The sequence below is a fragment of the Lutra lutra genome, chromosome X (assembly GCF_902655055.1).
Source record: "Lutra lutra chromosome X, mLutLut1.2, whole genome shotgun sequence".
Classification (NCBI taxonomy): domain Eukaryota; kingdom Metazoa; phylum Chordata; class Mammalia; order Carnivora; family Mustelidae; genus Lutra; species Lutra lutra.
Genome location: NC_062296.1, coordinates 23,907,545 through 23,928,498, shown reverse-complemented (window position 1 = coordinate 23,928,498; position 20,954 = coordinate 23,907,545). Strand labels below are relative to the sequence as shown.

General features: G+C 40.7%; 1 protein-coding gene across 6 annotated transcripts in view; it reads right to left on the bottom strand.

Annotated features, from left to right (window-relative positions):
• The window catches only part of TENM1 (teneurin transmembrane protein 1), a 785,443-nt gene that overhangs the window by 54,405 nt on the left and 710,084 nt on the right, over positions 1-20,954 (bottom strand). For all 6 annotated transcript variants that reach the window (XM_047716031.1, XM_047716030.1, XM_047716033.1 and 3 more), the window contains one exon: positions 18,282-18,436. In XM_047716031.1, coding sequence (XP_047571987.1) covers positions 18,282-18,436 — 155 coding nt within the window. The remainder of the gene's footprint in view (positions 1-18,281; positions 18,437-20,954) is intronic.

The following is a 20,954-nucleotide window of genomic DNA, read 5'->3' as shown; positions in this document are numbered from 1 at the left end:
ATGTTCTGTTAGGTTTTGTTTTTGACCAGTGTTACTGACTATACCATTATGGTCAAATGGTTCTAACAGATTTCTAGTTCTAGGTCTCTGGGTAGATCACCGGTGTTTGCAAAATTAAATTAAATTGAAATACATTAATGTCTGAAAGTGACTGACACATATGGCAAAGTCCACCAGGGCAGCCCTTTGTTTGGTGGATGACTAATTGCTTAAACTTAGCGATTAACCTCAAGCATTCTTGAATACCCAGTGCTCCATCTTTGGGTACTTTGAGCTGCTTCCAGCTTCATGACTCATTCAGATCCAATGCTTCTTTATTATACTGTAAATATATGTTTGCCTTCCTATGCCTTGTGCTAGGTCTGTGAGTCCTCAAGGGCAGGGATGTGGTCTCATTCATTTTCGTGTTCCCAGTATCTGGCATTACAGTTGGCAAATGTTCGTTGAATGAAAACATTAATGCCTCACTGACTGTAATATTTTCAATTCGTGAAAGCATTTAAAAATTACGAAATGCAAATAGGTTGTAAGAAATACTATTTTTCATCAACATGTTTGAGTCAGTAAATCTGGGTTTCTGGAGACCCACAGAGGTTAGTGGAAATTGGCATATTTCCTCAATCTTAAGAAGTGCATTTCCTACTTCTTCCCTATTTTAAGTTTTCTGAAGTGAGAATGTGTCTTATTAATCACTACATACATTTAATAGAGCATTTCTCCCCTAAAACCCCAAGCTGTCAAATTGATGCTATGTCTTATGATCCATGGTGTCTTAGAATTGAGGTCATATGGCATTTGCATTTTGGTCTGTGCACTTTGGGGGTCCCTGGAATTCTTTCAAGAAGGTCTGTGAAGTCAAACTATTTTTTTAAATAATACTATTTTCCTTTTCTACTTTCTCATGAGTGTACAGTGAGTGGAATTTTACAGAGGGTATCTGTGGCTAGCATATATTTGAGTTAAAAAATTCACAGTTTTGGGGCACCTGGGTGGCTCAGTGGTTAAGCCTCTGCCTTCAGCTCAGGTCATGATCTCAGGGTCCTGGGATCGAGTCCCGCATTGGGCTCTCCGCTCTGCGGGGAGCCTGCTTCCTCCTCTCTCTCTCTCTCTCTGCTTGCCTGTCTGCCCACTTGTGATCTCTCTCTGTCAGATAAATAAAATCTTTAAAAAAAAATTCACAGTTTTAATTTCTTTTTTTTAAAAGATTTTATTTTTAAGTAATCTCTACATGGGGCTCAAACTCAAAACTCTGAGATCTAGAGTCACATGCTCTACAGACTGAGTGAACCAGCCAGGCGCCCCCACCATTTTAATTTCTAATAAGGCAAATATTGATAGATAAAACCCACATACAGAAGAGTTTTTTGAGATCCCCAACAGTTTTTAGGAGTGCAAAGGGGTCCTGATGCCCAGAAGCTTGAGAACGGTTATCCTAGAGGAAAGAAACGGTGAATGAAGCCATTCTATTATATAAGAGTTTCATTTGAGCTCATTAAGAAAACAAGCATGTATCCCTTCCAAGATGGTTCCTGGGGCCATAAGCTCTGTCCAAAAGCACACTGACAGAGTGGCGGAAAATCTGTACTTCCTCTAGAGACCCAAGGCCTGATGGGTGCTATAAAAGTTTGTTCTTACAGGCTCGCTCCGAGCAATCAGCACGTACACACTCTCTCTGAGTCTGCTGTGTAATTGCCACTACCTCATCTTAATAACAGGCATAATTGCTCTGAGTTTCCGTCGACCCTTTTCTGCATCTCCTCTCTGAAGCCTCAATTTTGGAAATGGCACTTGTGAATACACAGAATGTTTAACCACTTCCAGTTTTCAATTTACAGTCAAAGTCATCTATCAGCAGGAGATGAAGGCCCAGTGTGAAAACTACAGAATGTCCTTCAGACTGCACAGCTAATTTGTTTGTAAATTTGATTGTTATTGTAAGAAGAACATATTGTACATGATGCTACTTACTGACTTACTATTTGTATCTCTCTGTATCTTGGGTTTTACCATTAAAGTCAAAGAACTTAACCCTTTCAGCACTTCCACGGGTAGGGAGAGACACATGAAAGCTTTACTATTTTTCCCTTGAGTCTCTGTTTCCTTTTCATTTTACACGTATTTATGAAATACCTACTGTATATTCAGCACTGTGGGAGACACGCATGCAGAAGGCAAGACAACTAGGGAACAGTCCGAGGTATCATGGGATAAAATGTGAGGGAGGTGATGAGGTCATACATTCTGAGTGAATTCAGGCAAGAGAGGACCACGTGGGTCTTCACACAGTGAGAAATGGGGCTCTTATCCTCCCGAGAGCCAAGGCTTTGCCTGCAAAGGAGCCAAGGACTTAGAAGAAGCTCCTGGAGTCATTCTGCAGTTTCTTCCTGCTGAGAAGTTGCAGGAACTAGTCTGTTGCAGGTTGTTAATATTATAGTATTGGCTTGACAGAACAGACCAAGCTTCCAATTCCCTTTGGCATCTAAAGCAATTTACAGGCCAGAAGTATGACTGCACAGCTTTTATGAAATGGTCTGATTTCATTGATCAGCCACTCCAAGATTGTTTTCATTTCTGTAGCTATTGCTAAGCCTTCTTTCTGGTATAATATTCAGGAAGGAACCATTAAAAAATTGTACCATGGAGATGTTAAGATATAAGTGGGCAGGGTTCTAAATGGGAAGAGAAATATCACAACTCATGATGACTCTACTCAAAAGTTCATTTCAAGTTAGACCGGCATTCCACAAATTGTCTGTCTTATCTTAACTCTGTAATGTTTCCAAATGATAAGGATACTAATAAGAGCAGATGGCCTAATGAACATTTAGAGGAAAGATTTAACTGGTCCTATTTTCATTAGGCCTCCAGTGTGCTTCTGGGTTTTGCCCACCACTTCCCTGTGTGTGATACAAAACAGCACGCACTCAACAGATGGCCCAGCTCAGGCTTCATGCTTCCAGAACTCTGGAGACTGGCCACCTGACCACTTACCATGTGTACAGAATCATTTAAGGAAGCAGGCAGGCTACAGACTTGAGCCTGAACAAAAGCAAAAAGTGGTGATGAATATTGAGTATCCAAGCTTCAACAAAAGGGGAGTCAGAATCATTCTCGCAAACATGTCGAGCGACTCTGGTTGAGGTTTCCCAATAACACCCTCTTACGGATTTCAGGAATGATGAAATCCTCTGTGGCAACCAGTCCATTCCAATTAGTGTTTCATCCAAACTGTAAGCATATCTGAGTAACTCTGGCAACAACAATGACATGGAAATCTAACACCTCATTGCACAGTGTGCTCATTATTAAGCTACTGTCTCAAAGCTCCCAACTCACCCCTTCAGTCGTTGTTTTGTGATGCTGGGACTGGGACGCTGCTAACTGCATTTCTCTATTGCGGGCTGGATTTCTGCTAGGTCCTGACAGTCAGGGAAATAAAGCGACTCTGGAAAGCTAGAGGAAGGAGAAGGGACTTGCTCCTTCTTGCTTCCTTTCTCTCCCAGTCAGCATGGCTGCAACAGTAGTTCTTTACCCCCACGGCAGTAGCTGACTCTTCTTTAAACTCCGAGAATCAGTATCATCATGCCACCTCAGAGGCACCAGAAGCAGCTGGCTGGCATTCCCTTCTCAGAGGAGTGGGACCCACCTCCACAGAGCAAATCCTCCATCTTTCTGGGTTCTGACAACTCCAACCTTTCTCTTTTTTTCCTTAGCCTTAGAGGTGGTGGCTGATTCCTGCAGATATTATTTCAACCTTTTTTCTTTTTAAAATATTGTTTATTTATTTATTTATTCATTTATTTATTTGAGAGAGAGAGTGCAAGCGAGAGTGAGCACGAGCAGAGGGGAGGAGCAGAGGGAGAGGGAGAAGTGGGCTCTCCGTGGAGCAAGGAGCGTGACTCTGGTCCATCCCCGGACCCTGGGATCACGACCTGAGCTGAAGGCAGATGCTTCACCGACTGAGCAACCCAGATGACCCTCAAACTTTTTTTTCAACCCTCTAAAACCTGTGTAGCCCTTTCCCGATATTAAATTCTCTCTGTTAAAAAAAAATGTGATATGTTTTTCTGGCTGGATTTTGACTGATAGTCACAGCCTTAAGCCTCTTACAAGGAGAGAGGAAGAGCAATACCCATTGTAAGCCGGTGGTGAGAGAAAACTAGTAAAGGTGAACAAGAACTGGGGAAGAACCAGAGAAGTTATTAGCTACTAGCATCTTCTGCATTATCTTATTGGCCTGTGAAGCCGTCATGTCCAGAAAATATGCATAAAAAGTAAATCCACTGTGCTTGGACTCTAGGTAGTTGGTTGTGATTGGCTTTAACCAGAGCTTCTCTGACTCTCTGGGACTATCATATTGCTGTCATTATTCTCTAGAAACTTTTCACTCTTGTGATTTTTGAGGAAGATTTCATGATGGATCATGCCACTCTCCCACATGCCTTTTTTGGAGGCAGAATTCTATACTAAATGGTTTAGGAGGTTGGCCCCTGACAACATTTCCCATGCACTTAGAGTTTACTTATAAACAATAACATTTACTTATAAGTAAAAGTACATTTATTACTAAATATATTTTTTATATCCCCTCTTGCTAGTCTTGTCAGACATTGGGATTGCTCCTTCGGAATCTTCTTCTTATGTATCTCAACATAAACACCTCTCAACAGGTGGGGCCCCTTGGTAAATGTTTTATATGTCCCTGTGCTCACTTTTCTGAATAAACTAACTTTTGCATGGGAAGATGACACTCCTGATGACAGCCAACAGAAATTTCTCTGAATTGTGTTTCCATTTAACAAAGATGGGTTGGCACCAATTCATACACTTTCTCTTTCCATAGTTAATAGGGAATGGGGCTACGTTCAAAGGTATGGTCTGAAATATAGTTAGGCCAATTGGCTTACATAAGGACTTAGCCCAGGATATTGGCTGTATAGACCTAGATGTTAACCACTGAATTTACCAACCAGATAACTCTGTATCTTGGAGAGTTTCAGGTTTATTTCAGGTCATGGCGCCTGCTGAAGAAATGTGTGGAAGACTGAGTGGTTCAAAAGTAGTTTGCAAGCTTTGCATCTTGTGACTCTCCCTGAACTTTGAAGATGCTTTTCCTCTGGTGCTTAATAGTTTTAATAAGAACTAACGTGCCATTGTCCTTTGTGTGGAAAGAGGACACTGCTGAGGGAGTTTTATTTATGTGATAAATTACGTTTTCGATATAGCATTGAGCACGGTACTTGACTTTTATTTTAAGGCCCCTGACAACTCCGTTATTTGCTTGTGTGCAGACATTTCAGCAGAATTTGGATATGCTGGAGTTGAAGATGTTGGCCTGCTGTTCTCCACTTCTTATATAAACAACCCGAGCTGTCACTTTGGAGCGAGCAATGCAAATATCTCTGATAATAGGTTATTATTCCCTGATTGTGATTTTTCCTTAGAGGTACAGGCTTGAAAAATGCAGTTAAAAAATGAATTTGGGGGCGCCTGGGTGGCTCAGTGGGTTAAGCCGCTGCCTTCGGCTCAGGTCATGATCTCAGAGTCCTGGGATCGAGCCCCGCATCGGGCTCTCTGCTCAGCAGGGAGCCTGCTTCCTCCTCTCTCTCTGCCTGCCTCTCTGCCTGCTTGTGATCTCTCTGTCAAATAAATAAATAAAATCTTTTAAAAAAATGAATTTGGATAAAGGAAATGATATTTAAAGGAAATCTGTGGATCATCTTATTGCAATGCTTTTTTCCCCAGTTGATTATTTTGTTAAATTTAGGGTTTAATGTATTAGAATATTTAAAAACTGACATGCTTGGAACCTGAAAATCTTCATAAAACAGAAGGGTCCCTGAATAGACAAAACCACTCATACACTAAGCTTGCTTCAAAAATCCTAGAGTACTGCTTTTTTCCTAGGAATATGTCAGCCTTATAACGTCTTTCCTTTTGATCTCCTACGTAGCTGGGAGCCTCTTGTTTTTGTCTTGGGAGAGTCATATTCTCCATATTGACCTAGATAAACTCTGTCTCCTTACTTATCTACTGTCATATTTATTTTTTGTGTGTGAAATTGACCTACCTAGGATGGCTGCAGGCCACCTACAGAATGAGCTGCTCTTCTACTTTTTGATTTAAAAGAGATGGAAGATGATCTAAAATCATACATATCAAAATCACAGACATATGAAACTCACACTACATTCTAGCCTCGGTTCCATAGTCGGCATGACACTTCTTGAAAGTAGAAAGAAAATGAAGGATTTGGGGGCACCATTCAATGACTACAGTGAACATCCTGTAAGTGACCTAGATTTGTGCCACATCAGCATTAAGCAGATGAAGCAGTCTGTGAAGGTACAGCAGGCTAAGACCAGTATCTGGAGGACATTAGTGGTTATAGCCCATCAAACTCATCTATAGGGACGCACATGCCTCTTTGCAAAAGGTGCACCTGTGTACAAAGGACAGAAGGGAATATCACACAATTTCTATTGCCATTCCAAACTGCTTGGACCTTTTGATTTTGGCTTTGTAAATGATCAGTTCAATTTTCCATTCTGTGGATGGAAATACATAACACTACTGCTACTAACTGCTACTCGTTAACAGCATTTATGAGCCAGGCACGTTGCTAAGTGATTCACACATATACTATCTCATTTAATCCCCACACCTTCCCTATCAAGGAATATAACATCATCATTGCCATTTACAGATAAAGAATTTTTCCCAGGGGCACACATCTAGCAAGTGGTGAATCTGGGATTTAAACCCAGTTAGCCTGTGTTCCCAACCACTATGCTTTACTTTTTCTATTGGTAGAACTATGAAGGAAAGTCTACCCAAGAGACCTGATTTGGTCTCTTGCACACTTTATGAAAGGCTTAGAGAAAAGTTCGGCTCTCCTTTGCAATTCCATAAAGTGTTCTTCTGCATTTGACAGAGTGAGGAGAGTAGGTCTGAATGGAATGAGCAATAAATAACATTATCCAGGAATGCATTTAAATTAGAGACTGACAACCACAGATATTACCAAATCAGAATAACCACCTTGCAGACTTATTTTGTTCTTGTGTCCTCCCATTTTAGCAAGTGCATGATGAATCAACAGAAAATATTTCCTGAAGATGCCAATTAACATCTTACATCATCCCTTATATTTGTAAAGCGGCTCATACTTTTCCAAGTGCTTTCACATGAAAGAAAGCGAGGACACTTAATCAACAATTGGGTCATTTATTGAATTAGCCTTCATAAGGAGGAATAATTAACCAGCTCTAAAATTCTAGTGTTTGTTTTCCAAGTGTAGTGCTGAATCTGAAATTATCGAGAAACCTCTTTTGGGTCAACAAGTAGACAAAAATGATTTATTTTTTCTATATTGCCATGTTTCAGAGGAGGGCAGAATAAGTGATTCAAAAATAGATGGTCTTTTTCTGGAATAAAGAAATGGAAACAAAAGGTAGTGTTTACTTAGCATTACCATGTAATTTCAGGCATAAACCGTTATGGATCACTCATTTACAGGTGAGTAATGTGGAGATCCACTAGGGACTCTTAAAGAAGACTTTTCTTTAATGATTCTTCGTGCCACTATCATATGTGAACAATGTTACCTGCCATCTCAAGTTCTGTGACAGCAGAATTTGATCGTTACTTATATCAAGGTTTGTACCACCTTCTTTTCCACACGCTGCCCACGTAACCAGCATGGCAGATGAACACGAAAACGCCAAGATTACAGGTAATGCCATATGCCCTCTCTTTCTTCAGTTCTGTTAAAACTCACAGTTTACAGTTGCAAGAATCTTTCCAACACCAAAGTTCTTTCATTTTTGTTTTCTTGTTTACCTACCACGACAGCCTTAGGAGACAATGTGCATTTTTATACCACTTCATACTGTTGAGGAAGCTCAAACTTGGAGACCATAAGGAACCTGCCTGAGGTCACATGCTAATAAACTGCAGAATCTGGACTCATACCCAAGATTGTCTATGTTCTTCCCACTAGACATGCTACCTTGGTCAAAGGGAAATAGGTGATTAGATAACTTAAGTAAAATATGCCCGAGTGATATGGAAGAAAAGAAAATGTTCCAACCTTTTAAACATGTCTGTATTAGGAAGTTAGGAAGTTTGCTCATTTCTAGTAGTCTTCATTTTCTATTTTAAACAATTTTATATTTAGAGTTACTGATAGATCGAGGTCTTTGAGAAGAGTGTGTGGCCATGTTAGCAGTGCCTTCCTGCCATGGTTGATGGAGACTGAGGTCCCTGTTTACCTTGCAGAGACTAGCACTTCCCCCACTCTCATTTCTACATTTATAGTAGGAGCCTTCAGATCAGCAGGAGGGACTGGCTGTGACTGATGGGGATTGACTGAGAGCATGTGGCTCACATGAATAGAGCAGAACATTGCTGATTTAGGATGCTTACGTTTGGATTGCTGCAAGAACCAATTGCTGACTAGGTAGATCGCTGCACAATTCATGTTGTCCAGGCATGAGAACAGTGAAAGAAAATGGGAAAATCCACTGGAGGTTTGGTGTATATGAATTTTTTATTATTGTTGTGGAAAACCCATATAAGGTTTAATTTATCATCTCGACCATTTTTAAATGTACAGTTTGGTAGTGTTACATGTATTCATATTGTTTGCAACAGATCTTTAGAATTTTTTCATCTTGCAACACTGAAACTCTGCCTGTGAAACACTAATTCCCTCTCCCCACTTCCTTTGGCAATCACCTTTCTACTTTGCGTTTCTGTGATTATGATGACTTTGGTTCCTTCCTGTGAGTAGAATCATGAAATAGTTCCTTTTGGGCACAGGCTTATTTCACTTTGCAGAATGTCCTCGAGGTTCATCTATATTGTAGTAGGTGATAAGCGTTGTTTGAGGCTGTGTAAGAGTCTATGGAAGGGGCACACTGGATTTTGTCTATCCTGGTACGAGTTTTAATGCCATCCAATCCATAAGTTGGCAGTCACCACTGGAAGGTGACCAAATAGGATAAAGTAAATGGAAGGTACAAGGGTTACCACAAACATATTTTTATTTCATTTTACTACTTCCTGGGCCTCGTTAATCTGCTGTTTGAGCCATTCTCCACCTCTAATCTCTTATCCCTTTTGTCCCCTTTCTTCTACATCCCCTTAGCTGGGCCTGTTGTCCAGCTGGCCTGTTGGCCAGTTTTGCTGGCCCCTAACAGAGGTCTCAGATGAGTTGCTTTCATTTTCATTTACAGAGATCTCAGATGAGTTGCTTTCATTTTCTCTGTCTTGCTGTTTGCCGGAAACTCCCCCCTTCCCAAATTCTATCCCCTATCCCTCTGTCTGGATTATTTGGAGTGTGGTCACAGACCTCTTCTTTTCTTTGACAGTGAGACAGGTCCCATAGTCACTGAAGCATTGGGAGGGTGTGGTGGGGGTGGAGGTGGTGAGATTTTCATCTCTGGTGGTAAGAACTTTGAAAATAAACTTTTTCCCCCCTGGGAGATCCCTTTATTCAAGCAAACTTATTATAATTCAGATTTTCTTGATTCCCTACAGAGCTTCACAAAATTTAGAAGTCTGTCCCTGCAGGGAATTTTACTTATAATGGCCTTCATTTGAAAGATCTAATTCTGTTCCCTTTCAGTGTGCACATGGGAGAGTGATGGAAATGCACAAAGAAAAGGCAGGTAACCCCTGAAGAACTCGAGTTTCAATATCATCTGTATCACTCGGGGTGATGGAGGACATTCTGTAGACATGAAAGGGTTGGCAAGGAAGAGAGGCAGAGACAATGAGAAACATCAGACAAGTGTTGAGGGAGGGAAAAGAAGGTGCCTTTTCTGTTCCAAACTACTATTTTTGGTCCCCCTCCTTTTATCCCTGATTGCTGTAACTTTTCATGCCTGGGTGTCATTATATATGTATTTTCCAAAACAACAGAAAATGCTAAAAACCACTTGTATAAAGTTGAATTGACATGTAGATTTTGAGAAAGAGGCTTTCTAGTTCCCCTTACACCCAGTTGAGATTAGTCTATCTGAAGCTTGCAAAAAATTCTAAGGACACCAAAAAACGGCTTTTTCAGTTAGGTAGAAAGCGGAAGACAAGCAGGGAAGGCAGAGGTCCACTCCTTGGGGCAGGTGGTGTAATGCTGCTGAGGGATAAGAGAGGGGAAAGTTTTGTTTACTCTGTTAAGGAGAATGACTGCAAAGGATATTGGCTCAAAGTTACTGGAGTCCACGATGAGTTGGGACTGCAACACAGCACCTAACTTCTTTAAACTGAGTTCAAGTTTCCTGACCAGGAAGAATGGCCTCTTAGAGAGAACTTGCAAATGGGTTTTTAGAACAAATTTTTTTTGTGTCTGCTGAAAAATAGTGGGCAGTAGAAGATGTGCTGGAAGATTAGAGGTGAATAAACATAGTTTCAATTTCAAGAAGAATCAGAAGATGTGCCTCACAAGTTGCATGGAGGAAACCAGATGTCAATTTGGAAAAGATCCTCAAATGTGGTTATTAAACCATTGTTTCTTAGTTTTTAGATAAGGAAGTGGGGTTTATGGATACCTTGACTGGAAACAAATTATGTCAAGGGATTTTTATTCCCTTCAAAACGAGTTACCAGCCTGGTAAGGTTTCTTTGTGGATAAGCTGAAGAAAATAAAGGTGACGGTAGAGACTTTCAAACTTGTTTTGACTGTGACCCTCAGTAAGAACTACATTTTACACAATTATCCAGGATCTACAATTGAAATAAAAGTTTCACAAAACAATACTTACTCACCCTTATTATACACAACACACTCTAAGGTTTTGTGTTCTATTTCCTTTCTTCTTAAAGCTCATCATAAGCCATTATATTGATTTCCTGCTCCACTCTGAATCACAACCCATAGGCAATAGTTCAAACAGATAGGTTCACAATTTAACAGATAACTAGTCTAGTGGTGCCACAATTTCATCTTGGCCTATCTGTCCAGCATTATTATCATGGATGAGGACATAGAAGGCATTCATCAAATCAATAGGTGACACAAGGCTGGGAAGGATAGTGAAGGTACTGGATAATGGCAGAAGAATACCAAGATATGGACTGAATCTAGTGAGATGGAATTGAATATAGACTAATGTAAGATCCTGTACTATGACAAAAATAACCAATTGTACAAGTATAAGATGAGAAGAGGGCGTTGAAAGACATGTAAATTTTTAACCCTCTGTAGTCACATCATAGATCAAAAGTGTCCAAAAGTCCAATTTAACTTTAGCTGTGGTTTCTTAATCTGTGCTCTTTATTTCCCTAGCATTTTGCAAAAGTGCCTTCTTGGGGGTCGCCATGTGAAGTACCACTGGGTGGGAGTGAGCCTGAATAGGGAAGGTTCTGGGATATTACTTCTTGTTTGAATCTGCTGTTTGCATCAGTTTTATCAATGGGGACTTACTTCATTTGAAGTAAATGTTCTCTGGCAGAAGTCCTTTTGAAAACCACTAGGCAAAATGAATTGAAACAGAGAATATAGAAAGAGGATTGTGATAGTCCCCATTCTACCTCTGAGTTAGAGCACATCTGGATTATTTGATTCACTTCTGGAAACCTCACTTTCAAAGAGATATTAATAAATGGGAACATGTTCAGAGAAGAGTGAGGGGAATGGCCAAAGAACCTAAACCATGCTAAGTGAGGGGCAGTTTAATGAATCAGGCATGTGACTTAGGAGACCTGGGGAAGTTGTTCACACAGATAGAGAAGGCTATTGTGTGTAAGAGGTAGTTTGGTGTAGCAGCTTGCTGAAAAGAATGTGGACTTGGGCATCAGGTTGATCAGGTTTAAATTTCAACTGTCACTTACTGGTTGTGTGAACTCGACCAAGTTACTCAACCTCTTTGAACAGTGTTTTTCACATTTATTAAAAATAAGGAAATATAATACTTATCTTGAAGGACTGTCATGAGTATAAATAAGATAACATAAATGAAAGTGCCCAGTATAGTCCTTGGTTCACTAATACATTTATTGCATAGGAAACCAATTAGATTAATAACACAGGGCCTCAAGAGTTGTGGTAAGACTAGATGGTGAAAGTTAGAAGGATACTACAAAGTTAAAATTAAAGGTCTTCCAGAAGAGCTTTCTATCAGTCAGAGACATTCAAAGATGGAATGAGCTGCCTGGAAGAGGTAGCGAGTTTTCTGTCACAAGAGGCATTTGAAGAGAGGTTGGTTGGTGAGACTATTCTGGAGCAAAGTGCAGCATCAAATGATTGGGAGGAGAAGTAAGATTCCTAGTAGACTAGCTGAACAGATGAATTGCATGGAGCAAACTTTGTTCCTCCAAAGAACCAGTTACTGTCCTTCCTTAAACATGGATGATGCCTCCCTCCACCTGTTAGGTCCATTTAACAACTGGGTGCTTTGGGGAGCCACGGAGGAGTATACAGATGATCCAACAAGCATTTTTAAAGAACTGGTTCTATACTGGGTACTCTAGACTAACACCTGAAAGTGTGCCTTATGGACAGTGGGTCAACTGCGTTGTCTATGCACACAAAAGGTCCATGTTCTCGTGTATCTGCTATTGGGCTGATTTTGGGAGAGCATCAGGTTGGCTCCGAGGAGTAAACCAGCTGTCTAATTTGCTATCAACACCAAAAGACTTGGTCTAACTCCCAGTTGCATTCAGTCAGGCATGAGATGGAAGTGAGTTACCAGAGCAGGATGATTCAAAAGCAGCAATGGAAATAAAGAGCCCAATCTCTTCATAATCAACTCATCTCCTGAAGTGAAGGGCTTAGTTGTTTATAGCGGTGCTTACAAAGGGCAGTTATGCTTCAGAGTTTATACCGAGAATTCAGTTTCACATTTCAGTAAATCAAAAAAAGATATTGATTTTTGAACAAATGGCTTATTTTATTGTCAAAGCAAATTTCATTTCTTGAGATGATTAGTTTTTATTAAACTATTTCCTAAGTGCCACTAAACACATTCTGTGAATATACAGCATAGTCTTCAACCAAAGAGCATTTGTCACCCACTAACTACTAAATGATATTTGGTCATCTCCAATTGTCACTGAAAATGTAGAAGCTGGAAAAATGCACATGGGGGGGTCAGAAAGCTTTTGCCTAAATCTCCGCTGTATTCCTTCATAACTCCGTGGCCATAGCACGATACACAATCCTGATTACCAGCTTTCTCCTCTGTAGCTGGAGATAATTATATCTACCTCTCAAGGCTGGTTGGGTTGTGGAGATAAAATGGAAAAGTGTGAATAAGATGCTTAGCATAGTTCCTGGCACATAGTAAGCTCTCAATAAGTGGTAGCTGTCCTTGTTAGAATTACTGTAGGGAGGACATCATGATCTACTGAAGTTTAAGGCAGACTATCGAGGATTCATTCTTCCCAGGGTTCAGGTTTGCCTCAGAAAAGTGCAAAAGACAAAAGCAAGGAAGAGAAAGAATGTTCTCCATATCACTTCTCAGCTTTAGAAGGTACTATGCTACCATGGATGGGCCTTCCCTTGCTGGACACCTTTTGGTTTTGAAATGCAAGGACAGTAACAAGAAACTTTAGGAATGGAGTTACATTTCTGCAAAGCAACCTTCAGGGTTGAAAGGACCTGAAGAGAATAGTTGGTTCCTCTTCCTGAGTCCAGAGAGGCTTGTATTCCAAGCGGTCATAGATTGTTGCTATCCAACATTTGCTTTAAAGGTTTCAAACAGTGGAGACTCTGTAAGGTCTTCTGATAATATATGATGCAGCCACACAGTCTGAGAATCAGTAAGCTCCTCATAAGGCCTGATTCAAATCTTCATGCTGCAAGGCCTCTATTTTCTCTCCTGTCTGTTTCTGTCAGCAGACTCTGTGTGCTCTCAGACATTTATCTCCACCCTCACCCATCAATATATTTTGATTTACTGAAATATGAAACTGAGCACTGTATAAGCTCAGCTGGATCACCGTAAGTACTACTAGAAACAACGGGGGCTTTGCTCTTGGCAGGTGTTACTAAGCTCTCAACTCAGCTTCCTTCCTTCTAGCTGAAGACAGCCCATGTTCTTAAGTACAGTCCAGGAAAACATAAGGCCCCAGTCTGCCATAGCTGTCTAAACAGGAGGAGGAAACACTGGCCATTGAGGCTGAGCATCTGGGCAGCTGTGCCACACACTGGCTTTCTCCTGGTAGACACTATATGCTCTCACCCAGCTGAGTTCACTCAGCATTCGCCACTTTCTGTCCACCTGTGCCATACCCGGGTGCTGATTTGCACACACCTGGGAGCTGATCTGCTTTAATGCCAGAGTCTCCCCTTCCCAGCCAAGCATCTCAAAAGAGTGATCTATTTTCACTTTCCCCATTTCCTCACCTCCCACTCTACCACTGCAATCCTACTCCAATTAATTAGCACTTTACCACAGGCACTCCTATCAAAGTCACGAATGCTGTCAAACCAAATGGCTTCTTAAAAAAAAAAAAAAAAAAACAACAACCCAGCTTCCTTTATGTGACCTCTCAAGAAGCAATTGATATTAACCATTCCCTTCCTTTTGAAAAGCTTCTTTCCCTTGGCTTTTTGACTGCCCATGTTTTTGGTTTTCCTCCTACCTGTCAAGTGTTCCCCTCTGGTCTCCTTTGTGGCCTCCCACTCCTCAGACTTCTCTTGAGTATTGATGTCCTGGAAGTCTGGTCTTGAGCCTTCTCTCTCTCCCTCTCTTTTTTTCTTCTGATGCTATGTACTCTCCCTGGAAGATCCCATCCACCATCTTATTTGCGCATGTGTGGACTGACAATCCCAAATCTAACCTCCATTTCAGGCCTTGAGTTTTAGAACTGTTTCCAATTGTCTGCGAGACATATTGACCTCCCTTGGCACCTCAAAGTCAACATGTCCTGAGTTGAGCCCATCACTCAACCCTCGCCCCCAAACTTGTGTTTCCTCTTCCTGTATTCCTCTTCTCAGGGAATGGTACCATAGTACATGGACTTCATTAATTCTGAAACTAAGTCCAATCAACAAGTTTTTTGATTTTAGCACCAATATTTCACTAATCTGCCTAGGTTTCTTGATCATACTGCTGATTCTTTAGGTTTGGTCATTATCATTGCTTGCCTCTGTAACCCTCATAAAACTGAAGAGCTTCACGGTCAGTGTCACCAGAGTTCTATCCCAAAGAAACATCATCTGGACATCCAAAAGACATTGGAAAGTGTTTTAATTTTTACAGAAGTCTTTTGACAAGGTGCTTATCATATATATATATATATATATATATATATATATATATATAGTCCCCATCACACATATATTACTTCAACGGCCTCGGAATCCCTGCCTATAACATCATTTCCTTTCCTTCAATTCTCTATGCAATACCTAGAATGATCTTTTTAAACAGTACTTCTCTGCTTAATGTTATTATTGGCTCCCCATTGTCCACTGGATAAAACTTCACCCTGTCATCGGTACGTAGTTCTAGCTTCATTTCTCACCACTTTTCCATATTCTTTGCACCATATTATCCTTTTGGTATCTGTTTATATGTTAACTGTGTCTGCTGAGCACTGATTATGCATACCCAAAGAACATACAGTCTACCTTGGTAGACTAGTTGGATACAGTTTGACAAGAGAACAGATTACATTATTAAATGTGGTGATACTAAATTTTTGTAAGAGAGTAAAACAACAGTGAGGATTAGAACTATCAGGGAAGCATCCCCTGGAGGAGGTGAGGTGTGAAGAGGATGGAGAATGGGATTTGGAGCAACAGAGATAATCCCAGACTAAGGGAATGGAACCATGGAAAGCAAGTCCCTAATAAAGGTGGAGGGTCATAATCTGGACACTGAGGTAGACATCATTACAGGCTCATTGTTTTGTACCAGCCTAAGAGGAAGAATTCTAATTATTCTTTAGGATGCTTTAAGCACAGAACAGGAAATAATGGACAGCAGCAAAGAAAGCTGCCAAATAATTTGGACAGAAAATTTCTTTCTTTCCTAGTCAGTCTTGCTAATTTCTAGTACCCTCCTCCCATTCTGCCCCACTTAATTCCCCTATACCCCCCAAAGCTACTGTTTTTCTTTTTAAAAGATTTTATTTATTCATTTGAGAGAGAGAGGGAGCATGAGGCAGGGGAAGGGGCAGAGGGAGAAGGAAAACCAGCCTCCCCGCTGAGCAGAGAGCCCAATGTGGGGCTCAATCCCAGGACCCTGAGCTCATGACCTGAGCAGTAGTTAGATGCTTAACTGAGTCACCCAGGAGCCCCAAAACTACTGTTTTTCTAAAGCTGAAGTTCTGTAAAATAAAGGGAGGGAGGAAATTGGGGAAACTGAGGCTTGGAATGAAATGCCATAGCAAAAATGTGATTCTGTCTCCTGGTCACCAGAGCTCCTTTTCAAGGGGCTACACTCTTAAGTTCCAGCCCGAAAGGGATGAGATAGCTTTTATTGTGGCAATTATGGCTAGCAAATGCCATGTGAGAAAGAACCCTTCTCATGGTGATGAGGATCATATGTTTGCTCTATTTAGACAAAGAATTCTCTTTTGAGCATAATTTTTCCACACAGAAACAGAGAAGTTGTTTAGACTTGACTGATTGCGATACTAAGTGTCCTATTTTAAGTTAAAAATATCCCACAAGTGAATCATATACGTGCATCTTCTCTTTTTCGTCCCCCTCTTCCATAGAAACACATTCACACCCTTACTTACTGCCATAAATAATGCTCTTTTTCCTTGCCTTCTGTAGGATTTTGCATCATGGAAAGTTAGGCTGCTCTACGACTCGACAGCCTGATCCACTCAATTCTCTCTGAAGAATGGTTCATTCATTGGACTAGTTTTCCAGGCCTTCCAATTCCCATTTTATTTTTGTAGTTGACTATCTCTGACTACTTTCTGCCTTTCTGGGGTGTGGTAGGGGCACATAGAGAAGGAAAAAAACCCAAAGAGGCACATTTCTAGAATCCTATAGCCATGTTTATGTTTGGAGGATGGAGATGGGAGGGGAGAATAGAGCTAGTGACTAAAGCAAGGTTTCCAGATGATGTGTTCGCTTAAGTTTCCTTGTTCCAGGTGGTACAAAGAATGAAGCAGCTGGAATGTCCTGACTGTGGAGGATATCACTGGTTGCCCACCCATGCAGCAGCCCTCCATTCCTTGCCAAGAGAAGACTGATTTTGGCTCAGGGATTAGGTAGTAATAGACTTCGGGAAGGTGACCCTGTTCCAGAGGGCCTGAATCCATTTTGGTGATCCCCATTTCCCCTTTTAAGGGGACTTCAAGGGGACTCCACCAGTGCCTGGTGGAGGCAAGAGCCATGTGACACAAGGACGTTTCCTGTCCTTGTGACACAAGAAGGAAGTCTGCTGGCATCTTTCTCACCTCTGACCATCACACCATGTGACATCAGGAGAACTTATTGTTGAAAATATTTTTAGATACATGTTTCATTATTTGCAGTCAAAACCACCCTGTCTGACACACTAACTAACCAATCCTAAAATTCTCAACTTCTACTCTAATTCATTTAAAAAGATGATCCAATAGTCTGCTTCACCAGAGTCATAGATTCATGGACTATTAGGGCACGAAAATCCCGTTGAGGTCTGTGTGATCTATTTTTGTCATTCAACATACCAACCTCTTTGTGTCCGCAGACTAAGGAAGATGCACAGGGTGCTGGGATTATGCTGTATGCTCTATAACCTCTCTATGTGTCCAATCCCAATTTTGTACAATTGTGGTAAAATCAGAATTTTCAACTCAGGTGAACGTTACACTGAATTTTCCTTTTTATTCTGTCAAAGAGCTTTCCTAAACAAATGTACACTAGATCTCAGAGGGAAAGTTGCCTCTGCTTAAGACTTTCAAATGCCCTAAAGATAGCTGTTTACATACACATGAATCACAAGTCATGCTCACATATACATTACAAAAGATTTCTAAGGACTTCGGTCATCAGTGGTTTTTCGAATGTGAGTTACTGTATTATTTAAAAATAATAAAATTATATGTCTTGGAAAATACTTCACAAAAGACTGGCCTTACCCTCCAATTGATTCAACTTTGAGAGCCTTCATTCTTATTCTTAGGCCAACATTCCACCTAGCACTACTCCCAAGTGAGTTTTTCTGAGGAGGAAAATAGCTAACTTATAGAAAGAGAAACTTCTGCTATCTGGTGTTATAACAGATACACCAGGCTTCCTTTCTACCTAATTTCTGCATGAGAAAATTGTTATCCATTTCCATGATGCCAAATGGTGATAGCACTTGAAAACCAGCGGTGCCTACCTGAGTGATGTCCATTCCTGAGTCACAGCTCAATGGCTGTGTGGATGTCAGACCGTTTGAGCCAATTACAGTTGTGATCACCGCTTTCTCATCAATTCTCCGAATCATGGTCCCATCCACAAAGTAAATGAATCCATGCCTATCAACTGTGATGCCTGTTGGGAAAGAGCAAATGAGCATTAGTAATCTAGTGGGCCACATTTGCACCAAGATCCGTATTTTGAAAAAAGCCACAGAAATGGAAAACCATTTTAAAGACATATGGATTCAATTTTGCTCAGTACAGACAGGACAGTAATGGGAGAGGTTTGTTCGGACACACATTCACTTCTTTGTGTATTGAGAAGAAATGATAAAATGTAACATGAAGAAATAAAGCAAGGTCTAATCATTTTGGGTTGTCTAGCTTTACATTGCCACCCCCCACCCCAATACTTGCTTAGCTCCACAAACAGAAAAAAAAAATCCTCTTTAAGATAAATGGGAAAAGACAGAAGAGGCAGGGTATGTTACATTCCTTTTAGGCTGTAGATGCACAGGCCACCGCTTATTTTCATAGTTGCATTAGAAATAACTGACTTGAAAAGCATTAAAGTTATTGTCATCAATTCACACTCAGCTCACAGAGACTTTGTAATAATTCTGATAAACTGGACTGAGTTTTTTCCTCTGTGTTACCTATTCAGAGGAGTTTGGAGAGCAAAATTATGGTGTCACAAAGGGAATGGTTAAACTTCTAGAAAAAAATGAAAGCCAATAAAATTCTCACAGTAGATATTACACATTGTGTTAATTACAGCCTGGTGTTTTGGAAAATATATAATAGCAGTTAGAAGGCTTGGGTTCTAATACTGAATACATCATTTACAACTCCTGTGTGATTTTGAGTCATTCGTCTCTCTAAATTGTAGCCTCCTCTTCTGTAAAATATGGAAAAGATTATCTGCTTGTGATATTGTGATTTATAATAAGAAACATATATTTGGCCTTCGTCCCTGTTTTTAGCACAGAGCTGTTAAAACTCTGGAAATTTCCAAAGTGGCAGGAGAGATAAAGGTGTCTTTTGTTATGCTAATGAGGTGGTTTTTGGACTGGTTCTAAAGATGGGTTGGTTGCCAGGAGAACCATCCATGAATAGAGGGTTGGAACTTTGAGTGCCGCCCCCAGACGTTTGTGAAGGGGAGAGGGGCTGGCAACTGAGTTCAGTCACCAATGGCTAATGATTTAATCAATCCCATCTATGTAATAAAGCTTCTACTAAAAACCCAAAAGGACAGGCTTTGGACACCTTCCAGGTTGGCAAACACATAGAGATCTGTGGAGAGCAGCGCGCCTGAAGAAGGCAGGGAAACTCCATACCCCCTCTCACATACATTGCCCTATGCAGACCTTTCATGTGGCTGTTCCTGACTTATAGCCTTTTATGATAAACCAGTGATCTAGTAAGTAAAAGTTTCTCTGAGTTCTGTGAGCCCCTCTAGCTCAATAATTGAACCTAGAGAAGGGGTTGTTGGAACCTCCAGTCTATAGCTGGTGGGCCAGAAGCACAGGTGTGTGGGAAGCAGTTTTGTGGGACTGAGCCCTTAACCTGTGGGACCTGACCTTTTCTCTGGGTCGATTGTGTCAGAATTGAGTGAAACTGTAGGGCACAGAGCTGGTATGGGAGAACTGTTTGCTGGTGGCGTGGGGGGAACCCTCACCCACGCCGGAAATAAGTCTCAGAACACTGTTTACCTCCTTACCTAAGCTAAGGTGACCAACCGTCTTAGTTTGGAACTGAGGCAGGGTTCAGTTTTAAAACTGGGACAGTTCTGGACAAACTGGGATGAGTTGGTTACTCTTTGCCTAGGTTGTTATAAATATCATATGAAATAATACATTTAAAAGTGTCAGACGCATATAAAGAACATATGGCTCAACTCCTGCTTCCCTTGGTGCTTTTGATAGTGCTCTTGAAAATAACCACATGGCATTACTTTAAAAACTGGTCTACAATTTAGTCTTTTCCTACCTCTCCTTTATCCAGTGGACCTCATGAAACACAGAATATATATTAAAGTTAGGAACATCTGTCATAACAAGCATGTCCTTTTGGAGTGTGCTCACATTCACATACAAAATCATCTCCGTGGTAAAGAGTGAACTCACCTAAAGACAGTTTGTAAACCCAATTTAATAGACTGCTTTTAGATGAACTAATTCATTGGCAGGTTAATATTAAGACTTGGCTTTATGGTATACTTTGATTAACCCTGATGTCTCATGACTTGACATGAGACTCATGTCTCATGAAGTATTAATCCTTAATATCTATAAAAGTTACAGATTCATTTTAACTTTCCCTGAATAGCTCTAAATTCGTCTATGTTTTGGAGGGCTCTCCAAGGAAACCAGCATGTCCAAACAAGGGGAAGTTCATGTTGATAAGTCTCTTTTTCATTTGCAGATACAGAAAGACCATTAAGGAGGTTTTTAAAAAGACTTTTAAGATTGAGCAGGTCAAAGGATGGTGGCACACAAGCATTTTTTACATCTTCAGGACATCTGGGCTGAGGATGAACCAAGGGGCACCTCTGCTTTTTGTTTTGGCAAAATCAGTATCTCGAGTGCCTATTATTTAGTCTGCTTTGTGGCATGCGTATGATTAACTTCTATGACCTCTGTATTAAATAT